The 24,666-nt window shown below is 43.2% G+C and overlaps 3 protein-coding genes across 6 annotated transcripts in view; 1 reads left to right on the top strand and 2 right to left on the bottom strand.

Annotated features, from left to right (window-relative positions):
- Positions 1-1,225: 1,225 nt before the first annotated feature.
- On the bottom strand, positions 1,226-15,066 carry paics (phosphoribosylaminoimidazole carboxylase, phosphoribosylaminoimidazole succinocarboxamide synthetase). 3 transcript variants are annotated; one of them, XM_028588374.1, is made up of 15 exons: positions 14,638-15,066; positions 13,856-14,329; positions 13,701-13,760; positions 12,999-13,622; positions 12,416-12,493; positions 11,958-12,106; positions 10,145-10,187; positions 9,857-10,054; positions 7,990-8,168; positions 7,710-7,889; positions 7,434-7,547; positions 7,243-7,326; positions 6,248-6,428; positions 5,961-6,119; positions 1,226-1,576 (listed from the first exon to the last, which is right to left on the bottom strand). In XM_028588374.1, exons 1-15 carry the CDS (start codon positions 15,047-15,049, stop codon positions 1,410-1,412), a joined length of 3,102 nt encoding a protein of 1,033 aa, XP_028444175.1. In that variant the 5' UTR covers positions 15,050-15,066; the 3' UTR covers positions 1,226-1,409. The 3 variants fall into 3 exon arrangements, with proteins under 3 accessions (XP_028444175.1, XP_028444176.1, XP_028444177.1); XM_028588375.1 differs by lacking the exons at positions 11,958-12,106; positions 12,416-12,493; positions 12,999-13,622; ... (1 more) ...; positions 13,856-14,329; positions 14,638-15,066 and adding an exon at positions 11,401-11,472; XM_028588376.1 differs by lacking the exons at positions 11,958-12,106; positions 12,416-12,493; positions 12,999-13,622; ... (1 more) ...; positions 13,856-14,329; positions 14,638-15,066 and adding an exon at positions 10,282-10,958.
- Positions 10,281-21,080, top strand: ppat (phosphoribosyl pyrophosphate amidotransferase). Of its 2 annotated transcripts, none has more exons than XM_028588380.1 (11): positions 10,281-11,045; positions 15,554-15,620; positions 15,950-16,156; positions 17,366-17,478; positions 17,556-17,701; positions 17,853-17,916; positions 18,006-18,157; positions 18,778-18,905; positions 19,016-19,237; positions 19,979-20,099; positions 20,788-21,080. In XM_028588380.1, the coding sequence occupies exons 1-11, from the start codon at positions 10,918-10,920 to the stop codon at positions 20,940-20,942; spliced, it is 1,503 nt and encodes a 500-aa protein (XP_028444181.1). In that variant the 5' UTR covers positions 10,281-10,917; the 3' UTR covers positions 20,943-21,080. The 2 variants fall into 2 exon arrangements, with proteins under 2 accessions (XP_028444181.1, XP_028444180.1); XM_028588379.1 differs by having other exon boundaries at positions 10,284-11,045; positions 17,844-17,916.
- Positions 21,058-24,666, bottom strand: part of si:dkeyp-117h8.4 (uncharacterized) — a 4,816-nt gene continuing 1,207 nt past the window's right edge. The window contains exons 3-9 of the mRNA XM_028588377.1: positions 24,204-24,259; positions 24,006-24,039; positions 23,885-23,910; positions 23,728-23,803; positions 22,041-23,600; positions 21,865-21,907; positions 21,058-21,770 (exon numbers count right to left, since the gene is read on the bottom strand). Coding sequence (XP_028444178.1) covers positions 21,761-21,770; positions 21,865-21,907; positions 22,041-23,600; positions 23,728-23,803; positions 23,885-23,910; positions 24,006-24,039; positions 24,204-24,259 — 1,805 coding nt within the window. The 3' untranslated portion in view covers positions 21,058-21,760. The remainder of the gene's footprint in view (positions 21,771-21,864; positions 21,908-22,040; positions 23,601-23,727; positions 23,804-23,884; positions 23,911-24,005; positions 24,040-24,203; positions 24,260-24,666) is intronic.

The raw sequence follows: 24,666 nt of genomic DNA, 5'->3' as shown, positions 1-24,666 counted from the left end.
CGTTTAACAGTCTACTTGCTGAAGGAACAAAAGACTTGCTAAACCTGGCTGTTAGTTCCCTCTGCAGAGTCCTCCCACTGCTCAGTCAGCTTCGTTGGGAGCGGGTGTGCAGAAGGTCAGCAGGGTTCCCTGAGGGTGTGCTCAGCCTTACTCAAAGCACACAACTGGTATCTGGTCACACCCAATGACCCTACTCGCTTACTGATCATGCACTTCAACCTATTGTGGTCTAGGTTGTGCATGTTTCCAAACACGCACATCAGGCCAAAGGACAGGGTGATCTGTAGTACAGCTTTGTAGAACACAACGATCCACATTAAAAATGGACAGTTTCCAAGAAAAACATGTGCTATTGTATTTTTTTTTTTTTATCTTCACAGTGGCACACACAGAGCCTTGCAAAAGTATTCATACCTCTTGAACTTTTCCACATTTTGTTACATTTTTTTTTTACAAATATGAAACTGAAAAGTGTGGGGTGCAAAAGTATTCAGTTTTCAATTTCAAAACCATGTATCATTTTCCTTCCACTTGGCCTATCACATAAAATCCCAATGAAATACATTTACATTTGTGGTTGTAATAACAAAATGTGGAAAAGTTCAAGGGGTGTGCAAGCCTCTGTACATCAGACTTCAGCTGGTCATCAATCTCTGTCCCTAAGTATCTGTCAGTGTTGACTCTTTGGATGATTTGATATCTTTTTTTGTGCACGTTATAGGTTTACAAAGTTAAAAAGTCCCCCCCAAAGGGACTTACCATCTCCCACAGAAAACACTGTTCACCAACTGCTCCAAACAGCTCTATTGTAGTCCAGCCTTTACTTCAGAGACAAACGTGGGTCACTTTGTGCTGCTAGCACGGCACGCCCTCATACTCTGCTTCTGACTGGCTAGTAGTCCTTACCTAGCTACTGATCATGTGCGACTCCCAATAAAGATGGAACAGAAGTGAGATGTCTCAGTACAACGAAAATATGGTGTTTTTTGAAAATTAAACTATGTAAACCTATTCTGATATAACCTCGGAATACAATTCTGAACCTGAAAATGAGCAGAATATGAGCACTACAAAGCTATAATGGAAAGGAGATGCAAGTGATTCAGCACAATGCCATCCTGACCCAGAGATTTGCCAGTGTTAACATGCAAATGTATTGGGGTCTCATCCAATGAATGAGAACATCTTTGTCAAATTCCAATAGGATTAAATAACCACAGTAGCATTTAATTAAGAAGCTTTATTATTTTCTCTCTTTTTAAAAAGGGAATGATTCATGTGTGTGAGAAAGTAAATGTAGATTCCATCTACCGTTAGTGGGTTTTCATGGTAAACAAAAGACATGACATTGACAGACTGTGGAGCCCTAAAAGAGCCCAAAAGGCTCTGGAAAGGTGCCCTGAACCACTTCAGAGGCTGCAGGCCTGTAACTTCTTGTCAGCCAGCTTGAGAGACACCCAGGTGTTGAGCATGGAGGCTCTCAGTTTGCACCACACCAGGTGATCGGTCAACCCGAAGATCTGCGCGGCAAACTGAGCAGCAGCCTCGGGGGAGAGGATTGTAGAGCAGCCGAGACCTGCAGAGGGAGGAGGAGAAAGAGGAAGGCTCAGTTGCTATGGCGAATTAACTGCCATCAGAGAGGTGGAGGAGACAACTCAACATTTTGATGACTTGCAACTTTCTTATTTTAAATGACATGTGACTCGACTTGGACTTAAGTTAATAATAATAATACATAAGTTTTATATAGCGCTTTACATGGAACTCAAAGACGCTTTACAAACAAAAGAAACAAACAAACTAGATAAGTAAATTATTAGAGTTTTGAGCAGTTTTTTTTTTTTTTTTTTTTTTTTAATATAGGTGTTCAGTGAGTCCGAGTTTCTGATGTGGATGGGGAGGGAGTTCCAGAGGGTGGGGGCAGCTATTGCAAAGGCTCGGTCCCCCAGAGTTCGGTGGGTTGATTTGGTGATGGGTTTGAGGAGGTTTAAGTCTGCTGAGCGAAGGCATCTGGAGGGGCGATGGTGCTGTATAAGTCTGTGAGGTATGGAGGGGCCAGATTATTGAGAGCTTTGTAGGTGATGAGAAGAACTTTGTAATGGATGCGTTGTTGTACAGGGAGCCAGTGAAGCTGTTGAAGGACAGGGGTGATGTGTTGTCTTGAACCGGTGTGGGTGAGGAGGCGAGCAGCAGAGTTTTGAACGTATTGCAGTTTTTGTAAGACAGATGAAGGGAGACCATATAGGAGGCTGTTGCAGTAGTCAAGTCTTGATGTAGTGAATGCATGGATGAGAGTTTCAGCAGCAGATGTCGAGAGGGTGGGGCGAAGACGAGCAATGTTACGTAGGTGGAAAAAGGCAGTTTTGGGGATTGACTGATACGGGGCTTCAAAGTGAGTGTGGGGTCAAAAATGATACCAAGATTTCGGATCTGGAGTGAGGTGTTGACTGTATGTCCAGCGATGGAGAGAGCGAAATCTTGGGAGGAGGCGAGTAGTGATTTTGGACCAATGATGATGATGATTTCAGATTTGTTGTAGTTGAGTTTAAGGAAATTGGCAGTCATCCAGGTTTTTATTGCAGAGAGGCATTTTGTGATGGTTGATACTGTGGCAGGAGTGATGATCTAGTGCTGAGGTATAGTTGTGTGTTGTCTGCGTAACCGTGGAATTTGAGTCCATGATTTTGAATGATAAGTCCAAGGGGAAGCATATACAGGATAAACAGAAGAGGACCTAGCACTGAACCTTGAGGGACTCCGTGATTGACCAGTATGGTATGGGACGTACAGTTGTTGATGGATATGAATTGAGATCTGTTGGTGAGGTAGGAGGTGAACCAGGAGAGGTCAAGTAGGATGAGAATAGAGGGAACCAGAGTCAGAAGCAAGCAGGAGGTCATTTGTTACTTTGAGTAGTGCAGTTTCAGTAGAGTGATGAGAGCGGAATCCAGACTGAAAGGTTTCGTAGAGCTGATTGGAAAGAAGGGGATGTTTTAGTTGAGAGGCAACAGAGCGTTCCAGGATTTTTGATAGGAAAGGTAGGTTAGAGATGGGCCGAAAATTGTTGGGGTTGTCAGGATCCAAGCCAGGTTTTTTGAGTATAGGTGTAATGGCGGCGACTTTGAAGGAGGGGGAGGGAACTGTTCCAGACGTGAGAGAGGAGTTTATGATAACCATAATAAGTGGGCTGAGGCAGGAGAGGCAGTGCTTGACCAATGCAGATGGAATGGAGTGGCAGTGGGCAGGTGGATTTTGGTAAGATGATCTATGAGATCAGTTTCTGTGATGACTGATAGGGAGGGGAGAGTGATGTGAAATTGAAGGGATAAGTCCGGTTGAGGGTCTGTACTAGGAGAGATATTCGCAGGGAGTTCTTTGTGAATGCAGTCAATTTTGTATTTAAAGAAATCAATGAAATTATTGCATTTGTCCATGGTGAATAAGCGGGTGATATTGTCAATGGGTTTCAGTAGTTTATCGACTGTGGCAAACAGTGTCCGGGGGTTGGAGGATCCAGAGTGAATGATACCAGATTAATAAGCTGTGCGGGCTGATGTGAGCGCTGATCTATAGTGTTGGCTGTGATCCTTGTAGGCTTGTAGGTGTACAGTGAGTCCAGTTTTCTTATGTAAGCGTTCTAGTTGTCTGCGTTCTTTTTTAAGTTTGTGCAGTTTTGGGTTGAACCAGGGAGCAGAACGGGAGAATGTAACGGTTTCAGTTTTCACTGGTGCGAGAGTATTGAGGCTGGATGCGAGTGAGCGATTGTAGTGAACTACTAGATCGTCAGTAGTGGAGTTTTCAGGAATGCTGGGTATGGAAATTGTATTTGCGATACAATTTGCGATTTTGCGATTGGGACTTTAGGTTTCGGTAAGATATAGTGCGTATCTGTTTGGGATGGGTACAGGGGAGGTTGATGTGAAATGTTATGGCAAAATGATCAGATATAGCCAGGTCTGTGTGTGCGAGAGTGCCAAAATATTGAGTCCAGTAGAGCAGACCAGGTCCAAAGTGTGTCCACGGGTGTGGGTGGGGAAATTGACATGTTGTATGAAATGAAAACAAGAAATCCATGGTGGGTTTGGAGGTGGATAAGTCAATGAGGATATTGAAGTCACCTACGAGTAATATGGTTGATGAAGTTGTGCAGATTTGAGTTATAAATTCTGAGAAACCTGACAGAAAGGAAGGATTGGGTTTTGGAGGGCGATATATATTGTTGAAATAGTCAGCGGAGTGGGGCCTAGAAGTTTAAATGACAGGTGTTCAAATGAGGTGACAGATGGGAGGGGGAGAGGGCAAAGCTTGAGATTTAGCCTATGGATGGCAGCAATGCCACCGCCCCTGCCTTCCGGACGAGGTTGGTCCGTATATGTAAATCCAAGGGGGGTGGCTTGATTGAGAGAGAAATATTCATTAGGTTTTTGCCAGGTTTCAGTTAAACAGATTAAGTCCAATTCTGAGTCCAGGATGAATTCATTGATAATAGTGCTTTTATTGTTAAGAGATCTAATGTTCAGTAGTCCAAGCTTGAGAGACTCTTGTTTTGAAGGGGATGAAGCGGAAGTGGGTACTGACCGGAGGATGAAATGATTCACGTTACGTTGGTTCCGATGACATTGTGCATTTCTGTTTTGATGCCGGGACGCGGAAGAGAAGTAATGAGGAGGTGTTGTGCCAAAGCTGTCATTCCCGTTGGATATGTGTATTACATTTCGACAGGAGCCTCTGTGGATGTAACGGTGGCGTTGAAGTAATCCAAAGGTTTTTATTTCAGCGGTGAGCTCCGGTGTAGCCGATGGATAGCGGTTTAGCTGGAGTAGCTACTAGTAGGTACTGCATTGTCTGGGAGGGAAGATTGAGTCGTCTTGGGCAGGAAAAGTTAGCGTAGGCGCCCAAAAGCGCGGGTGTTAACCTGTTCAATCCAGCGGCGTTGCCAGCTATACAGCCCGTAATCCCAAAAACGCAGCCAAGCCAGACTAGGTCGGGTCCCTCGGTAGCGGAGATATGCAGGTGAAAAAGTCCATGTAAGTGCTGAGGTAGTTTGATTCAATAAGAAGTTATAATTTGATTGCCTATGATGAGGGAGAAGCAGCAGCCAAAAACGCGCCAGCGTCCTCTCCACTCAAGGTGTATGACAACAACAAACAAAACAACAAAAAGCTGAAAGACTCAGGACTGGACTTGAGGCATGATGAGTCGGATGACTTGCTTGTATTCATGAGTTTGAAGGTTAGCTGTTAAAATAATTTAACGTTGACACATTTCTGTCCAACTATCAAGTATGCTATGCAGAGGCAGCAGTGCAAACTGGGAATCTTGATTGAACGATTCAAAAAGCTCGATTGGATGGATGACCGGCTGTCCGTCAAACTCCTTCGCTATGGCAACACGTAACATCAAAGACCCCTGAGGAAGCCTCATTAGTCAGACCAGACCACCACGATGGTTGAGTCTGTGCCACGAGTAATCACTTTTGGATTTAAAAAGAAATGTCATGCAAGAAGGAATAATTAAAAAAATAAAAAAAGCAAACTGCTGAATGCAAGACCTGCTCATCAAACATTTCGGACAGCCAGACTACAACCTGACTGGATACTACAGGTACGAGTGCTTTATCTTGGGTGTAAAAAAAACAAAAACACATCAAAATATATTAAAGTTCTGATAAATAAAATGTATAAAAATACAAACTTAAGACATGAAACTTAAAGTCCTTTGAACAAAAACAAAAATCAAGAGTGTTGCCAACAGGGAGGTTGTAGAGCGCCCTCTGGTGGACAAACTATGGAACGCCAATGTTCAGAACATGGTTGAAGGGTGTTTCATCCGTTTTTATTTTATTTTTTAAATATTAATTTATCGACCATTATAAATCATGATACCGATAGTTTGGCAAATGCATAATATAAGCCGATAATACACATCGGTCGGGCTCTAGTAGGAAGGGTTATGTTTACCGCTTGGCATACGCAGGGATGACCAGACGTCTTGTGCCCCCCAGTCTGGAGTGAGAGGGGGGCAGTTGATGACAGGATACGCCGTGTTCCCAGACATCACCGGACCGAGGCCGTTACTTCTGCCGGCTACAGCCACAAACACAGTGGGTACGCCATCACCTGAGGAAAAGCATACCGATATTGTGGCATGATAGATAAGACATAAAAAAAAAAAAAAAATAATAATAATAATAATAATAAACCTCACTTCTTTCAAAAAGGAAATAAATAAATAAATAAATACACACCTTCATATTCCGCTTTGATGCGGAGCGTCTCATCCGGACCCTTGTGTGCCGAGGTGACTCTCAGGATGCAGGGAATCCCGTAGGAGGTGCAGGCCTTCCGGATTTTTTCACAGTGAGCCATGTCCGAGACGGAACCCATCAAAACCACCACCCTGCCGCTGGCCTGGTGCTCCAGCAGCAGCTGGGGACACGACACACGACACAGCTCTGGTTAGCTCCATGCAAATCCCCTTTATATAGGACTACGCAACATTAGCCGAGCACTGGCCACATGACAATCACTGGATCACGATAAATGCTTAAACTGTCGGTTATGTAGTAAATATCGAGCTATCTGAGGCTAACATTAGCCTTCATAAGCTACTGGTTGAACCAGACCCAAAAAAAAAAAAAAAAAAAAAAAAAAGACAGTTGCATGAATGAGCCATTTCTTCTTTTAAAACTAAAGTCACTTTAATGAATCTTTTAAACCGTACAGTCACTTTAATGTATGTTTGAAGAAACTGTCTTGAATGCAAAATCTATATCTATCTATCTATATCCATCCATCCATCGTCAAAAGTTTGGGGTCACTTATAAATTTCCATTCCACTCCATTATAGACAGAATACCAGCTGATCTGAGTGGGTGGCTGATCTACATTGCCCATTATCAGCAACCATTCATCCAATGTTCCAAAGGCACAGTCTGTTTACTAATCTAATATCATTTTAAAAAAGGCTAACTGAGAAAACATTGGAGAACCCTTTTGCAATTATGTAAGCACATAATGTAATCGGAAAACTGCTGCCTGGTTTAAAAAAAAAAAAAAAAAAAAAAAAAAAACAATGCAACTGATCTTAGCTGGTATTCTGTCTATAATGGAAATTTCTAAGTGAACCCAAACTTTTGACCGGTAGCGCGTGCGTATTAGGTTACTGTTATAACATGTTGATTCAAAGCAAACAAAAGCCTGTCTTGATAAAGAGCAGATTGGGACATTGGGTTCAGTGTACCTTGACCCTTTCAGAGACCCACTCAAAGTTTCTCTTCACCATCTGCATTGCCTCAGGGGTAACTTCTTTAAGGTCTCGGTACACCTAGACAGTGGGGAAAACAAGTTATTTCAGCTTTTATCATATTTCTTTAAAAAAAAAAAAAAAAAAAAATAAATGACACAGCAATACCAAAGACTGAAGTCCCCAACCTGTTTGTCCTTCTGCTGGCTGCGATCTCCCGCTGGCCACAGCCTCCATGAATCGTTGTCAATCACGTCAGCGAGGACAATCTCTTGAGTCTCCACATTCACGCCAAACTCAATCTATAAGCAAGAGAGACAATCCTAAAAATTGTGAAGCAGCTGCAAAGAGTTCACTAAAGAAGAAGAAAAAAAATAATAAAATTAAAATAAATAAAATAAATAAAAAAGTGTTCCCACTCTGATATGAGATTAACCAGCAGAGGGCGGTGTTGCACTGCATACCTTCATATCCACCAGCGTGCAGTTCTGAGTGGCCCAGGACTTCTCCAGAATCTCAAAGATGGCCACGGTGCTGCGATTCATGATGTCCACCTCGCACTGACCGATAGTGAGCCCAGCCAGAGAGAATTTGGCCTCCAGCAGCTGCTCCTCTGACCACTGGGGGTCGTTGTTGGCATCGTCCTGTATCAGAAAGCAACCGATTACATAAAAGACTTATCGAGTCAAGTTACAAAAGACCGACAACAGATTGGAGGCAGTCGAGGCGAGGGCTCAGACTCACTTTAAAGAACATCTCCATCTTCAGGGGGGAGAAGCGGAAGCCTTCCTTGACTCCTGGATTCCTCTTGAGGAACGATCCGGTCGCCACTCGGCGACATACCCACTCGATGGGAATCATCTCACAGTGGGCTGCGATGAACGCGGTGTCAGAGTACTGCTTCACATAGGCCGTCTTAATGCCTGGGAGAAAGGGTTGATGTTAAAAATTACACTATTACAGAGCACCTCCCCCTTCCCCAGGGCTCCATGAACCAAACCTCTTGATTCTGTCTAGAGCTGTGAACAATGTAACATCTGAAACTCAATATTATAATTTTACCCTTCAGTGTAGAGCTGGACGATATGGAGAAAATCAAATATCCCTTAATTTTTGACCAAATACCTCGATTAGATATTGTGGCAATATTTTAGGGTTGACAATTGGTGCTTTCACAAAATATGACACACAATGACATTTTTGATAAATAATCATCAGTTATGTTGATATGAGTTAGTGGTAAAGGCAAATAATAGAACAGCTAGAACAGTCTGGTAAGTTCAGAAAATGACATCACTCCACTGTAATGCAGCCTTTAAAACCAGGAAAAAAAACAAAACACTTGTGTCATATTACGATATCCAAAATTTAAGACGATATCCAGCCTCAAATAGCAATATAATGTCAATATATTGTCCAGCCCTACTTCTGTGTTCAATTTGATTACAGATGTTGAACCACACCAGTACTTCAAAGATCCTAAAATGAAGGTTAAGTGAGGGGGGGATGTGGTGAATTATACATGGCAAAGTTTTAAGTCACAAGACAGCCATTACCACACTTATGAGTGGCATGTTGGTTGAGTTACCCAATTCCTTTTTAATTAATGCAAGCTGGAGAGTCATTTTCTGAATCTGGGCTTTAACACGTCAATGTTAAAAGCATGACTCCTTCAATTGTGGACGTGCATTGGATCACATCAAAAGCATCTTTTATTGGAGGGATCATGTACACGTAAAAAAAATAAAAATAAACTGAAGTTAAAAATATAAAAAAGGATAAATGAAAATTTGAAATTGTTACCAAAATTGTCATGAAGCTGAAAAAGTGGATACATGATCACATGTTTTCAGTAGAGCGCAAAACAATTGGTCAGTTAACAGAAAGTTTACTGCTAACTATTCTGATTTTTTTTTAGATTTTATTTTTTAGCAATTTTAAAATTAAATAAATATTCTGGTTACAGCTTCAAAAATGTGATCCTCTCTTTGTCAGACAAAACAAGCACATTCAATATGACAACTTGGGCTTTATTTTCTGATATAAAATGGAGTTAGCTACCAAAACAGGTAACAGAAGAGATAGGTAGGCTGGTCTTTCCTCCTGGGTACAGTCACCTCACTTGACTGCTTATCTCACTCACTCACTAGGGCTCAAACTGCTGAGGACTCTTGGAGCCCACACATAAATATAGTGTGTGAGGGAATCCATTACTGTGCAATATCTGTATACTGTGCAATACCACTTACTCATTCACTGTGCAATTACTTAATAATATACTCTCATACATACCTGGACCCTCTAACTGCTAATTTTTTTTTTTTTTTAATTTATTTATAGTTTACTGTTTTTACTTCCTATATTTAGCTAAAAGTTTGTTGTTATTGTAATTCTTATACTGTATTTTCTATACTGTATTTTTTATACCTCTTTATTTTCTATACTCTGGCTTAAACACATTCATCTACAACAGCCAAACCCAATTCTGAGCATGTGGGAAAGTTGCCTCAGGTGGGGAGTAACGTTATGACACAACTGCTCCAACATAACCTGAGTGACAGAGTGAATGGATCAACTATATCTAACTACAATAACTTTACTAAGTCCTCACCAGATTCCTGGAGCAGTTTGAACACGCAGCTTGTCGTTTTGTTGGCGATGGCAGCCTTGCCCTCCATCTGGTCTTTCCTCACGGCATTCCCAGCCGTGATCTGGTCTTTGGACTGGACCAGAACCAGACCGGGCTCGTCCACGAGCTCAAAAATCTGCTTTGTCTTCCCCTCATTTAGCTTCTGGCCGAGCTTCAACTCTGAAAACACGCACATATACAAAAAAGTTTGAAATTAAACGCTGCAGATGCAACACGCGCTTTGATTACGCATTCGTTGTTGTACTGTACCTGGTGTGGAGGCCATGGTGGCGTTCTTTACCGACCGACAGTCCTGAAACCCAAAAACCGAACGTTAAAAAGTTGCACGATGAATAAGGGGGCGAAGGCGTGCAGGATGGAGAACAGGGAAGTGGAGTCCGTCTTACGTGCTTTGATAACCAATCACATCCTTCGGCTCATTCAGCCAGCCACTCACGGCAGCGCATTGTTCACCACGTGAAGGGAAGACGCTACGAGCCCATCTCCAAATATTTGTGAGAAGAAGTTTGTGAGGGCAGTTTATCCACTGAACAAAACTGCATCCAAATTTCTCTCGACGAGACGATTGATTTATCAAAAATGTAATCAAGAGCAAACAATTGGCCGCTCGACCGAATCGATTAATCAGATTTAGATAAGTTGTTGTCCTCGTAAAAAAAAAAGAAATACCACGTGTTTTCGCCAGTTCAATACGTTTGATTAAAAATGCGTTCTGATTATGTCATATCAGTTATAGTGGCCTGTTGCGTTTGTTAAAGCTGCGCTCAGTTATGCTTTTTATGTCGCAGTTTTTTCTTTTTCCGACTCGTGATTTCGAGGCCACAATGTCAGCTGAGTTTATGTTGTCTTAACGAGCCACGTTGTAGTGACCGCAGCTATATCAACGCTCTCTGCACGTGCTCTGTCAATACTTTCGGAGCGCGTATAGGTAAGCACGAGCACGATTGCCCAGGCAACCACCAGGCACGAGACTGACTGTCAGCCGGGGTTAACCGAGGACAGAGACCCACGGCGGCGGCGGGATGGAGTTTGAGGCGTCCGGTATCGGAGAGGAGTGCGGTGTTTTCGGGTGTGTGGCTGCCGGAGAGTGGCCCACACAGCTGGAGGTGGCTCAGGTCTTAACTCTGGGACTTACGGCGTTACAACACAGGTAAGTTACTCTTGTAACGTGAGTGGGGTTTTTTGTTGGTTTTTATCACAAATAACGGATAAAAACTAGGTTAACGTTAGCTGGTCAGAAAGTGTCCAAGACCAAACTGTTCAACAAAACCCTCTTTCCAAAAAGTTGTCATTTTGGGCTTAAACAGTTTAGCTTATGCTACTCAAACTGAAGATGAAACATTGAAATGTAACCTATAAAGTCCCACTTGGGCACTACAGGGGGAAAAACGAGTTGAAAACAACTAAGTTCCACTAGTCCCCTAAATAGCTAACTCTGCAAGCCTGGCCGGCCAAAGTGTTAAAATGTAGCTAACGTTAAACATCAGAGTAAACCCCATACTCACAGCCACGACCTATGGCTGCAATCCCGAGTAACTTCACGTGGACAAGCAGGACCAACAGAGGGGCACCGAGGCATGCGTGGACGAATTGAAGAAATTAAGTGTCACCATAAACTAAACACTGACTAACTGATTCACTCAAATTCAAGGTGCAGATAACGGGCTATATTTTCATTGTCGATTAATCTGCTGCTGAATTAATAAGTGTCTACTAAAGGTCAAAAAGTGGGAAAAACACATTTTCCCAGTGCCCAATATCATATAAATATAATCGATTTGCCTGTTTATTTTTGACCTGTGGTCCAAAACCTATTGATGAGTATTAATTGATTAATTTTCTGTCATTAAACTAATTGATTAATCGACTTGCAGCTTTTAAAGATGACACAAAGACTCCTAAAAGGCAGAAATAAGATGTAGCCTATACAATTTGTGAGTTTACAACATTTCTTCCAGCACAGCAGCATCGTGTCTTTTCTGGACTTAAAGAATAATTTCTCAATTTACTTTGGTTGCATAATTGTTTGTACTGTTTATGACATGAGATTAGTAGGCAATACCTCTTTCTCTGGGGATGGATTGGATAAGGCTATTGAACAGACTGAATTGATCTTCATTATTGGGATGTTATTCTGCTCTTCTTTACACTGGACCTCCACGTTATCAGAGCCGGTGTCCAGTTTTTTTACGGGCGTCTGGAGTGTAGGGTCTGAAAAAGGGAACAAAGGCAGATTTAAAATCTGATTTATTATTGTTACTTTACCCAATATTTGGGAGACACTATGCTACTACAACATTTTACATCTTCATGGGTGAGCAAAGTCTCTTTTTATCGTGGTCTGACAGTGAAACATCATCATGAGTTGTGCCTCTTGTTAGCACTTACAACCGTACCTTTATCCATTATTTAATTATGAGGCTCATGGGACTGAGTCAGAAATTGCAGCCCTCCTTTTTTTTTTTTGGACATCATGTGAGTGACATAGCAAGTGATTACAGAGGGAGGCACATTTCAAACCTGGATCCACAGCTTTCCTCTTCATTCTTCTGCTTGCTGAATACATATCCTCTCTCTTTACCGGTGTTTCAGAGGAGCCTGCAAACAACAATCACAGTTACAAGACAACAGGCCATTCTTTTAAAAGCGTAAAAAAGTGTTTATATTCTCGCTTTTGGAAAAGGTTCCCATGTAGCCTATTTCAAGGGTAGTTCACCTAAATTACAAACCATTAAAAACTGATTTTTAAATAGCTATCTTTGAGATTTCTACTCCTCTCCCAGTACATGCACTTTAATAATTATAAAATAATCTCTCTAAAAACCAGTCCACAGCGAGGTCTGTGAACAAAATATTCCTTGGCAATTTGGTTGAACCGACTCTTTTAAAAATGTCAATCATTGGTTGAAGTTTGGAGGATCATAATTTAAAGTGATATTAGTAACGTTTGAATTTTGTACATGTGAGTCATAGGCATAAGAGATGGTATGAATTTCTGCCTCTGTAGGTTTCATGAATGGATTTTGGTAATGGTAGTAGAAAGCTACGTGTGGATTGTTTTCTTCAAACACTACCCATGAATAAATAATGATATTGGGCTCACTCATTAATCTGTGCTGTTGATCCATGCGAAGCTCCTGGACTGCATGCAGCCTCGGATCTTCGTTTTTTGGTGCAACATCGAGGCAAATAGACGAGACAGAATCCAAACTACAATTTCGGTCCTCAATTGCTCCCGCCACTGCGGCCGCTGTGTTCATCTTTGTCAAATAGACATGGACGTGATCGTTCTCCTCGCAGCCCTCCAACATGTTAAGTCTGCCTGAATCTGTTTGGTGGTCTGCAGCTCCCGCGTCATGTGGCGAGCCGTTCGTCGTGCGATTCATAATGGCATCCACCTCATCATAGAACCTCATAAGGCGCCTCGGGTCGGCTTCATCGCTCTTTCCTCTTTGAAGCGAACGGTACAGGTACTTGAGGTTTTTGTACTTGGTGTGGCACTGCTTCCAGTCCCGTTCGATGCCTTGCTGCATTAACCTGTTGGAGATCTGGACGAAGATGTCTCTCTTTCTAGTCGAGCTCTCCAACTGCCTGCACACGCGCTCATCGGACCAGACTCGAATCAGCGCTCGCACCTCCTGGTCGCTCCAGTTTCGGCCTGTGTCCGACACCATGACCACGTGGAACTGGTCGGAGCTGGATGGATCCGTGAGTGTTAAATGGGAATCTGGAATGAATAGAAAACAGATTAGGGAAAGAAAATATTACATATAATGTAAGTGCACTGGTTATTCATGTGGCGTACCTGCTCCTCTCCATTTTGCTTCCATGTCTCCGTCCATATCGCAATCATCGCTGTTATCATCTGAAAATTAAAGAAAAAATAGAAGTAGAGAAATGTATTGTTCTTTTAGCCTTTGAATACAAAACTACTGTACGCACTGCAGGCTGAATACATACCATCATCAATTTCAATGACAACCTCACTTTCTGAGGCTGGTGTCTGTAGCCTCCCTGCCCCCATTTCTTCATCATACAGCCTCTTCTGCATCTCCACGGTCCCGTTGTCCAGTCCGCGGTCCAGCAGAATGGCTTCCACCTCGTCGAAGAACTTCATGTACTTTCCCGGGCCTCCTGCGCCGCTGCCTCCGACGGCGTGAGCGCTTTTCGCAGTCTTGTAGTCGTATTTCAAGTTCTTGTATTTAGTTCGACATTGTTTCCAGTTGCGTATCACCCCAAAGTTTCTTTGCATCTGACGGGCCATCTCTTGGAAGATGGATTTGTTGCGCAGTGTGCACTTCAAGCGCTCTCGAACGCGCCGGTCAGCCCAGACGCACAACAGGGCTCTCACCTCGTCGTCAGTCCAGTGGCGGCCCCCCTCCTCAGCCACACTCACCGTGTAAGGAAGAGCCCGATGGATTAGACCCTTGATGCCTGTACACACATTCACATGCTGTTGTTAACTTGGGCTCAGTTTTGATTTGGACAATAAGTCGGAGCTTGTAAGAAAAGGTTTTATTTTAATCTGACCTTAGACTGTGATTAAAATGTTTAGATCAGGCAAAAGTACTGCTAAAAAAAAAAAAAAAAGTTTCTACCTCAGTTTGAAGCTAAAACTAGTTTGACTGACATGCTTGTTTATCTTCTGATCTGTCCGTTGATTAAATACAAAAAAATGTGTTGAGCATTGCCATACGTCATGATCGTCAGCGCTACCCCCTTGGGGTTGAACCTACATTTACCTTCCTGCTTTGGGATAGTGTCTGAGGAAGGGTAGCTTCCTCTTTTGCCAACATCCTCCACCTCGTCCTCCCAGCTCTCCCCTGGCCTTCCATCCACTGCTGGGCTGTAGTTTGCAGAAGTGCCTGCTGCTGCTGCTGCTACTGCTGCTGTGTCTGGCTTCCTGCTCTGGAGTCCCAGGCTCCTGCACTTGGCCTGACACTCCCACCAGCTGCGCACAACACTGAGCCTCCTCAGACGCTCTGAGATCAACTCAAATGTGCTTCTGCTCTCAGCTACGTGCTGAGCTCCCACCTCGTCCCACGCTGACATGAGAGCCAGCACCTCTGCCTCCCCCCACTGCCTCTCCACCGAGCCTTTTTCCTCTGCCACCTCCCTATCACCTCCTCTTTGTCTCTCTGCTCCTCTCTCCATGTTTGAGCTGACCTGGAAACGCTTTCTTTTCCCCAATCCGTCTGTCTCTGCTGCCCGGTTCCCTAGGCAACCAGGCGGCTAAGCCTGAAAGCAACGCCTCCATGCTGAAAAGCAGCCTCACCACTGGCTTAAGCTGTGTGCCGAGGGGGAGGGGCCAACTGTAATCCGAGAAGCAGCTTGGTATACAGGCTGAAACTGCAGCAAGGCGACTCTCTGTATATGGCAGCTCCACAGCAGAGAAGCAGACGTTTTGTGGTGCTTTTTTTTTTTTTTTTTTTTTTTTTTTTTTTTCTTGTCAGCTTCTCCTTCCTGTTTCATTTTGCTTGAAATAAACCAGTTTGCTTTGCCTCGAGTCTCATACCCAGCTCTGACTATTGGAACAAGTTTATTCATGTTTAGTCCCGCAGGAAAATGACTGAAAGATCATTCAATAGAAAACTCACTTCCCACTGATGTATATTTTACACTGTTGGAATTTACATGTGATTGCTTGTGTCTCCTCAGGGGTCAGGAAAGTGCTGGGATTGTCACAAGTAATGGAGCCAGTCCACCCACGTACACAGCCCACAAGGTAACATTAGAGAAGAAGCCCCTTGTACTTTCAGACTGAGTACAAGGGGTACAAGACAGAAGTTAACTCTCACTATATAAATATGGGAATTTTTTTTGCTCCTTTTCATTAAAGCTGCACCATAAATAAAATGTATGTACACACCAAAACACAATTGCATTGACCGGTTGATAATGGCTGTGCTGGTTTTTTCTAAAGCTTCATCACACTGATTGTGACCTAGTTTCCCACTCTACAACATGATGCATATTATACTTTTATTATTTGTGCAAATTGTGTAGCTCACATCTCTCACTGATTCCTCTTGCTGTTTTTTTTTTATTTTTTAGGGAATGGGATTAGTGAGCAGTGCTTTCCCACCTGATGCTCTTCTGAAGCTGCGCTATGGTAACCTCGGTATTTGTCACACACGCTATTCAACTACTGGGATCTCAGAGCTGCAGAACTGCCAGCCCTTTGTGGTGGATACACTGCATGGCAAGATTGCGGTAGCACACAATGGAGAGCTGATTAATGCGCATGCCCTGCGGAAAAAAGTGAGGATGGCCTCTTAACTTACAGAACCTGGTGCATATCAGTGGCCCTTCCTGTGTACTCTGTTGGATTTTGTCTGCACAAATAAAAACCTGCAATGCAATATATGCTACTTATGACGAACCAGGCCTCTATATATAGTGTGCATAACATCTTTTTAATCTCAGTGTTATGCTTGTGTAGGTGTCATAATTTTCCTCTGCAAGGAAATGGAGATTAGCTTGCATGAAATAAACTATATATATATATATATATATATATATATATATATATATATATATATATATATATATATATATAATTAGGGCCGGGACTCGATTAAAAAAATTAATCTAATTAATTAGAGGCTTTGTAATTAATTAATCGCATTTTAATTGCAGAAATATTTGACCTGAGAACAGTGAGAAGTAATTTTGGATTTTTAGTATACCATTGAATAATGACTGAATACATAAGCTTAAGCAACAAAATAGTTTATTTGTGTTCAACCAAGTCCAGCAGACCAGTGCAATTTTTGCCATTAAGTGTAGCAATAGCATATTTAGAAATATAGTACATTTCAGAAATTCAGGTAGCCTATAGGTAGGTAGACCTTCTGTAAACTATGTTTTTTAAGTAAAACACAATACTTTCAAGTACATTCAGACTTAGTTACCCTGGTCCTTAAACCAGTCATCTGGTGGAGTGTGGGTTGGGTGTGGGTCCTTGTACTCGGAGTCGGGCTAACGTCCACGCTAGCTGCTAAATGTTTTGCGTTGAGGTGATACTTGAGGCTCGATGTGCTGCGGTGATATGCAGATTCCTTGTTGCATAGCATGCACACAACCATGCTCTATCGACGCTTCCATCCGTTTGTTTTTTATAACCAAATGTCCCATCCACGGAGCCAACCAAAGCGGTCTCGTCAGCTTCTTCGTTCATGTTCACTGTGGTTTGTTGTTGTCTGAAGCATTGACATATATAAAAGGTCTGAAGCCATGAACGCTAGTTGGTGCTCCAGTATAATCGGTCCGCCGAAACTCATCCAGTGAGAAACGTCCCGCGGTGCAAAAATAAGTGTGATTAAAATGCGTAAAAAATGTTTAACGTGTAATTAATTAACGCGTTAAAGTCTGTAATTAATCTTAATTAACGCGTTAAAGTCCCGGCTCTTTTTTATATATATATATATTCATTCATTCAAAATGAATCATTGTAAATGTGCCGTGCAGGTAATGCGCCATGGTGTGGGCCTCTCCACCAGCTCAGACAGCGAGCTCATCACCCAACTGCTGGCATTGACTCCACCTATGGAGGAGCGGGACGCACCAGACTGGGTTGCCAGGTCAGTGTTGTGACCAGATGCTGCATAAATCATAAAAAATCTTACACTATTTAAATACCCGTTGTTATGTATTGTAGGATTAAAAATCTGATGACTGAGACCCCTACATCGTACTCCCTGTTGGTGATGTTCAAAGATGTTATCTATGCGGTGCGTGACCCATATGGAAATCGACCCCTCTGCATCGGACGGATCGTTCCTGTCTCCAAACTGCACAGTTCAGGTATTCTCAGTATGTTTTACATGGAACCGTCAAGTCCGAGACACTAAACTTTTTAAAAGACCCTAATATCTACTGATAAACACGGCCGGCGTGTCGGAGGCTGGTAGGTGATTAACGTCATTCTTTGTCCCTTTTTGGTGAGGTGCCGAAGAGGAGGACACTGAGGGGTGGGTTGTGTCGTCCGAGTCCTGCAGCTTCCAGTCCATCGGTGCCAAGTCAGTTTTCACCACATATGTAACGTCTTTTGCATTATGTTGGAAGTGTTGTGGGTAATGACCATTGTCATGTCCTTCTTGGTCCTCAGGTATTACAGAGAGGTCTTACCAGGAGAGATAGTCCAGATATCCAAGCACGGGGTCAAGTCTCTGAGTGTCGTCCCTCGCCCTGAAGGAGACCTCCCTGCCTTCTGCATATTTGAATATGTGTACTTTGCCAGACCGGACTCCATTTTTGAAGGTTTGCATATTTTTTATGGACCATCCTTTTAAAGTGCTCATATTATGCTCATTTTCAGTTTCATGATTGTATTTAGAGGTTGTACCAGAATAGGTTTATGTGGTTTAATTTTCAAAAAACACCACATTTTGTTGTACTGCACATTGCTGCAGCTCCTCTTTTCACCCTGTGTGTTGAGCTCTCTGTTTTAACTACAGAGTGAGACATCTCACTTCTGTTCCATCTTTGTTGGGAGTCAGTCAGAAGCAGAGTATGAGGGCGTGCCACGCTAGCAGCTAGGCGAGCATTATAACGTGTGTTCCAAAGTGACCACGTTTGTCTCTGAAGTAAAGGCTGGACTACAATAGAGCTGTTTGGAGCAGTTGGTGAACAGTGTTTTCTGTTGGAGATGGTAAGTCCCTTTGAGGGGGACTTGGGCTTTTTCACTTTGTAAACCTATCAATTGCACAAAAAAAGATACATAACACAATAAAGGAAAGGGAAAATGACAAAAAGCATAATATGAGCACTTTAAATACCACTCTGATCTTAACTGTTTGACTTTGTTGTTAAATTATTAAATTATGTTTTATCTAAGTTCAATTATTCCATGTTCAGTATTTTATATCGCTGTGCTGCAGGTCAGATGGTCTACACCGTCAGGCAGCGCTGTGGTCGGCAGTTAGCCATCGAGGCTCCAACAGACGCAGACGTGGTCAGCACTGTGCCAGAGTCTGCAACTCCTGCTGCACTGGGCTACGCTCAGCAGGTCTGTCTCCAAGTTGTCTGCTCGAACTCTGTAAAAGAAATGCAGTGATACACCGTCGTCATGATGGACGTCTGTCCTCACAAGCTTCCCTCCTCTTGTTCTCCTCACAGTCTGGGCTGCCATATATAGAGGTTCTGTGTAAGAACCGCTATGTCGGAAGAACATTTATTCAACCAAATACCCGGCTGAGGCAGCTAGGAGTTGCCAAGAAGTTTGGGGCTCTGACAGACAACTTTGCTGGGAAACGAGTGGTGCTGATAGATGACTCCATCGTCCGAGGCAACACCATCTCCCCCATTATAAAACTGCTGAAGGACGCCGGTGCAACTGAGGTTTGTTGTGGTAACAATTTACTTGAAGGTATCTACATAAGCGTGACATGACACTGTCATGACACAGTCATGAACCCTAACTTGTCATGACAAAAATGAATGACACTTACTAAAAGAAGCGTTATGTCATAAACGTTCATGACTTGTTTATGTTTTAATTTATACTGTTTATTGATCCCCAGTGGAGAAATTACAATTTACTCTGTTAGAAATCACTACACACAGGCATGAATACACACAGACATGCTCAGGACCTATTCATGCACAAATGGAGAGATGTCAGAGTGAGCGAGCGAGCTGCCACTGCTGGACCAGCGCCCTGAGCGGTTGGGGGGGGGCAGTGCCCAGGAGGTGAACTGTCGTCTCTCCAGCTACCAATCCACACTCTGTACTTTGGTCCGTACTGGGACTTGAACCTACGGACTGAGCTACTGCCACCCAATGACACATTCATGACAGTGTCATGTCACTCTTATGTAGATCCCTTCAAGTAAAGTGTAACCAATGTTACATACTCTTGTATACGTGGTGACATGACACAATGTTTTAACAGTAGTCCCTAACCTGAGGACGTGGACACCAGATGTACAAATATAAAAGAGATGCAAAATATTAGATTGACCGATTATCACGTGACACTTGAATAGCAGATGCTGATCAGAATGATGGTCAAAAGGGAAAACTTTAAAACCCAAACAAGCAGTTTGTAAAATTCTGACCTGTTTTTTTCCTCCTCGACAGGTCCACATCAGGGTGGCCTCTCCACCGATCAGACACCCTTGCTACATGGGCATCAATATTCCCACCAAGGAGGAGCTCATCGCCAACAAGCCAGAGTTTCAGGACATTGCTGGATACATTGGTAAGAACTAATACAGTAGTACATATCACCGACAACAATCAAAATAGCAGCATCTTGGTTTCTGAATCAAAATTCATATATTGGAACAAAGTGATGAAGTTAATGTGTCATCATTTCTCTTGATCTTTACTGCTGTATTGTGGCTTCAGCCGGATTGATGAATTGCAGTTAAAGTGCTCATTATGCTTTTCGGCTTTCCTTTTATTGTGTTGTATATCTTTTTGTGCATGTTATAGGTTTACAAAGTGAAAAAGCCCAAAGTCCCCCCCAAAGGGACGTACTATCTCCAACAGAAAACACTGTTCACAAACTGCTCCAAACAGCTCTATTGTAGTCCAGCCTTTACTTCAGAGACAAACGTGGTCACTTTGTAACACGTTATAATGCTCGCCTAGCTGCTAGCATGGCACGCCCTCATACTCTGCTTCTGACTGGCTAGTAGTCCTTACCTAGCTATTGAGCATGTGCGACTCCCAACAAAGATGGAACAGAAGTGAGATGTCTCACTCTGTAGCTAAAACAGAGAGCGCAACACACAGGGTGAAAAGAGGAGCTGCAGCAATGTGCAGTACAACAAAAATATGGTGTTTTTTGAAAATGAAACCATGTAAACCTATTCTGATGTAACCTCCTAAATACAATTTTGAACCTGAAAATGTGCACTTTTAACACTTGAACTGTTTTGTAGGCGCTGCCAGCGTTCAGTATCTGACTGTGGAGGGCCTGGTATCAGCCGTTCAGGAGGGAATCTCCTCCCTCCAGCAGAAGGACAAGTCCAGCAAGCGAGTGGGCCACTGCACTGCCTGTCTGACTGGGAAGTACCCAGTGGAGCTGGAGTGGTAATACCATGACTGACCATAGTTGGAGCAGCAGCACTGTGGGTTTACTGCAAGCTCCCACAGCTGATACATGTGAATGTAATGTTCTCTGTAGACTAGAAAACAGGCTGGGCATTTGAATACTGCTATCTGGGACACTAAATACAAGCAGTAGTTTCACATTCCAAACCTTAACAAGACACGAGTGTTAAATAGAATGTACTATGTCAGAAAAGCGCACAAGGCCCGTGACCAAAATGTTAAAATTGTCTTTATTTTCCTTGTCACGTTTACTTTTCTACCTTTACCTTAAATGAAACATGCTCTTTTGTTTTGGGTCTGACTGTTGCATATTTTGTTTTTCTAACTTTAAATCTTGCATGAAATATAATGGAAAAGAAATGATAAACATTAACTATAATAAACAGAATATCTACAAGTAATTGGTCTTTTTTTCAGAAACTGCATTTTGACATTAGCAATTTTATTTCAATAATAAACAAATAACAAGAAATAAGGTTGTATTAAGTGAGGTAATGATGTACCACAGCACAATTGAAAAAGTTAAGATTAGACAAATAGATGGTTTGACAGTACTTGTAAAAATTAAAAAAAAAAAAAAAAATTTAAAAACATCCAAACAGGAACACACAATTGGATAGAAAACAAATGGATACATAATGACCACTAAAAATGTAACATGCAGCAGTTCAGTGATACGATTTACTGAGTGATTTTCACCAATATTTGTATCTGAATTTTTCAGAAATCCTTTCATACTGACATTTGTTATACGACAAAATAGTTTTCCTTCTTCTGCGGGCAGGCTGGTGTAATCCCTGTTCACCATTTTCTGCACATGTCGGGTAAGAAAAGAGTGATTATGAAAACACATGAATGCTGAGACCAGAAAACAAACACTGTGTGTAGGAATTCATTCTAATCACCTGGGGGAGAAGCCATGGGCCATTCTGCTCTCGAGTGAACTTCCTGTTGAATGAATCAAACAGAGTAAAGGAATTGGTGATGAAAGGACTTAAATTAAGCAGTTTTGTTTAACAGCAGACAGGACATAAATAAAGGCTTCAGGAGCACGATACAGTGTTTTATAGAGGAGGCTCACCCATGCCAGAAAAATCCGCTGCAGACACGTGGCGGTGGCGACTCATCCAGGTTTCCTGATGCGTGTTTGCGGATCGCCTCTGGGGGCTGAATCTCGGAGACGTGCTGGGTTTAGTGGAGCTATAGGAGAGGCCGTAATGAGGCTGCTCGTACTCTGACTGAGAGAGACGGCGCTTCAGCATCTCTTTCCCGTGGCGGTAGGACCCCGGGGAGGATGGGCAGTACTCGTCCCTGAGGCGTTTGGACTGGGGGTGGCTGCCCCAGTCCAACTCCCTGTGGCGTTTCCTCAGGAGGGAGCGGTGGGGCGACAAGGCGAGAGCCGCCAGAGCTGAGGAAGAGGGGCTTCTGCCGGCCTCGGAGCTTTGGGCGCAGAGGCGGCAGGGGAGCCTGTTGAAGATGGATGATTTGTTCTGGCAAACAAACTTGTGGTAGAGCTTGAGGAAGTCCTCGTCAAGCTTCTTTGGAGAGTAAGAGATGCGGATGGATGGCAGGGAGGAGTCGAAAGAAAGGTGCCGCCGGAGCCTGTCGCGGCCTTTCGTTCCCGGGGCCACCTGAGGCGAACGCAGCTGTGGGTGGAGGGCCTGATGGGAGTCTTGAGGATGAAGCATCCTCTGTGGCACAGTTGGCTTTTGTGGAGGGGTCGACATTAACCTGGGCCTCGGAGGCTCTCTGGAAAAGCTTTCCACAGAATGCGCTTTGGGGCTTCTGGAAAAGGCGTGAGGCGATCGACCGAGGCTGGTCGTCACCCTGGCTTGGGAGGGGCTTTGCCTGACCGGGGAGCCGTAGAGGTCTGGTCTCTCTCTCGCAGCGATGGCTTCCGATGCACACGGGGAACGGCCAACAGTCTGCAGCGAGTGTGCAGTGAAAGAAAGCCTTTTGGACCCGAGAGACGGGTCCAAGGATGCTCTTGCTGCAGGATAGAAAGGCCGGGACAGACTGTAAATGGAGGGCTGTTCTCCTAGCCGGGACACTTCGCACACGGTGAAGGTCTCGTTCAGCGGGCTCTCTTTTGGCACGAAGGTGTCGTTCAGCGAGCTCTCGTTTGACACGAAGAACTCAGCGGGACCAGAGAGGTCCATGGCGAGAATAGGCTTGTGCTGCTCTCTTCTCACCCTCCCAGGAGACTGCTGCTGTGCTTGCCAATCCTGCATATTTGTTACATTCTGCAATGGAGACTGAGGGGCAGTTTGGGTCCCCACAAACTGCCTTTTCGCAGGGCTGTTAGTGTTCTCTTTGAGCGGCGTCTGGCTGGTCATGTTTTTTTGGTTTCTGTTGGTGTGTCTCAGCGCAACAACGAAGGTTTTGCTGAGACTGCTTCGGTTCGACTGCTGTCGCCACCTGCGGTACCTCCTCAGCACCGAGCCGGCTGCCTCAGAGACGTGCTGCCGATGCCAGGCCCTCCCTATTCGACTGATCATGCTGGGGTAGAGCTCCACCAAAGAGCTGCCCTGACTTCTCAGACTCATCTCCAGATCATCGTCTTGCTCCTCAGGCTGGACCTCCGTCTCAGAAATGGTTCTCTGACTCTCATCCATGTGAGTTGTGTCATTGCTCCCCAGCCCTGGAGGACGCAAAAAAGTGGAGAAGATACGTCACCTAAAATTAGATACTTTCATTCTGCAATAGCTTGTCCTGCCATGTTGTGTTTAAAAAAAAAAAAAGTTTGCCTATTGCTTTCTTGTTCTTACAATCATCCTGCACAGACAATTGGGTAGTGGAAACACAAGTCTTCTCAGCTTCGCCATCTTGATGCGTGAAGTCCAACTGTTGAAAATAAACCAAAATGAATTCAAGATATAATTCAGACATTCAAGACAGAACTGTTGAAACAAACAGTACATTTACCTGAGAGTCTCTTGTAATGTCCTGGGCTGTGGTGGAAGAAATAAAGTAATCAGATTAATAAATATACAAATGTATACATGTCTGTAAATTGCTCTTCTTGTTTAAGGTTATGGATACTTACCTCCTATTGATTCCTCTCTCAATTCGGTCAGGCTCTGAGGAGATGAAAAGTGTTTGATTATAATAGCTGAACATATATTTAGTATCTGAATTCATTGAGGACCAGCAGTCTGATGGCAGTCGAGTAAACTGCTTCCTGATCAGATCATTGTATTTTGTGGCATATATGGCTGCAGAGTGTAATCATAGTGACCCAAACCTTTGAATCCAGCTTGTTCAGCTCTACTTTTGACAGGTTCATGTAGTGTTCAAGAGCTTCATCATGCAAGGAGTCAAGACAGAAAAGAGACAATGAGGCCAGGCCACCAATCACTGACTGGTTAGCACACGGACGCACGCACGCACAGCATTATAATTCACTATTAAATAAATTATTGCACTAAACAAATATTGCAGACAGATTACAATTCCTCAAAGCCCTGACCAAAATACCATCACATATACAGTGCTAAGCATAAGTGAATACACCCATGCCAAAGTTGACTAAAAAGAGGAATAAAAAAAAAAATCATCTTTTGGAAATTGATCATAATTTAAAAGAATTAGGAAAAATCCAACCTTTAAAAGACACCAATTTTCTTTGTGAATGAATAATGTATCGTAAATAAATAAATAAATGTTCTTCCTTAAAATACATGGGGCATAACGGAGTACACCCCTAT

This window comes from Perca flavescens, chromosome 9 (genome assembly GCF_004354835.1).
Source record: "Perca flavescens isolate YP-PL-M2 chromosome 9, PFLA_1.0, whole genome shotgun sequence".
Classification (NCBI taxonomy): domain Eukaryota; kingdom Metazoa; phylum Chordata; class Actinopteri; order Perciformes; family Percidae; genus Perca; species Perca flavescens.
The sequence above is the reverse complement of the archived record's forward strand: the minus strand, read 5'-3'. Positions and strand labels throughout refer to the sequence as shown.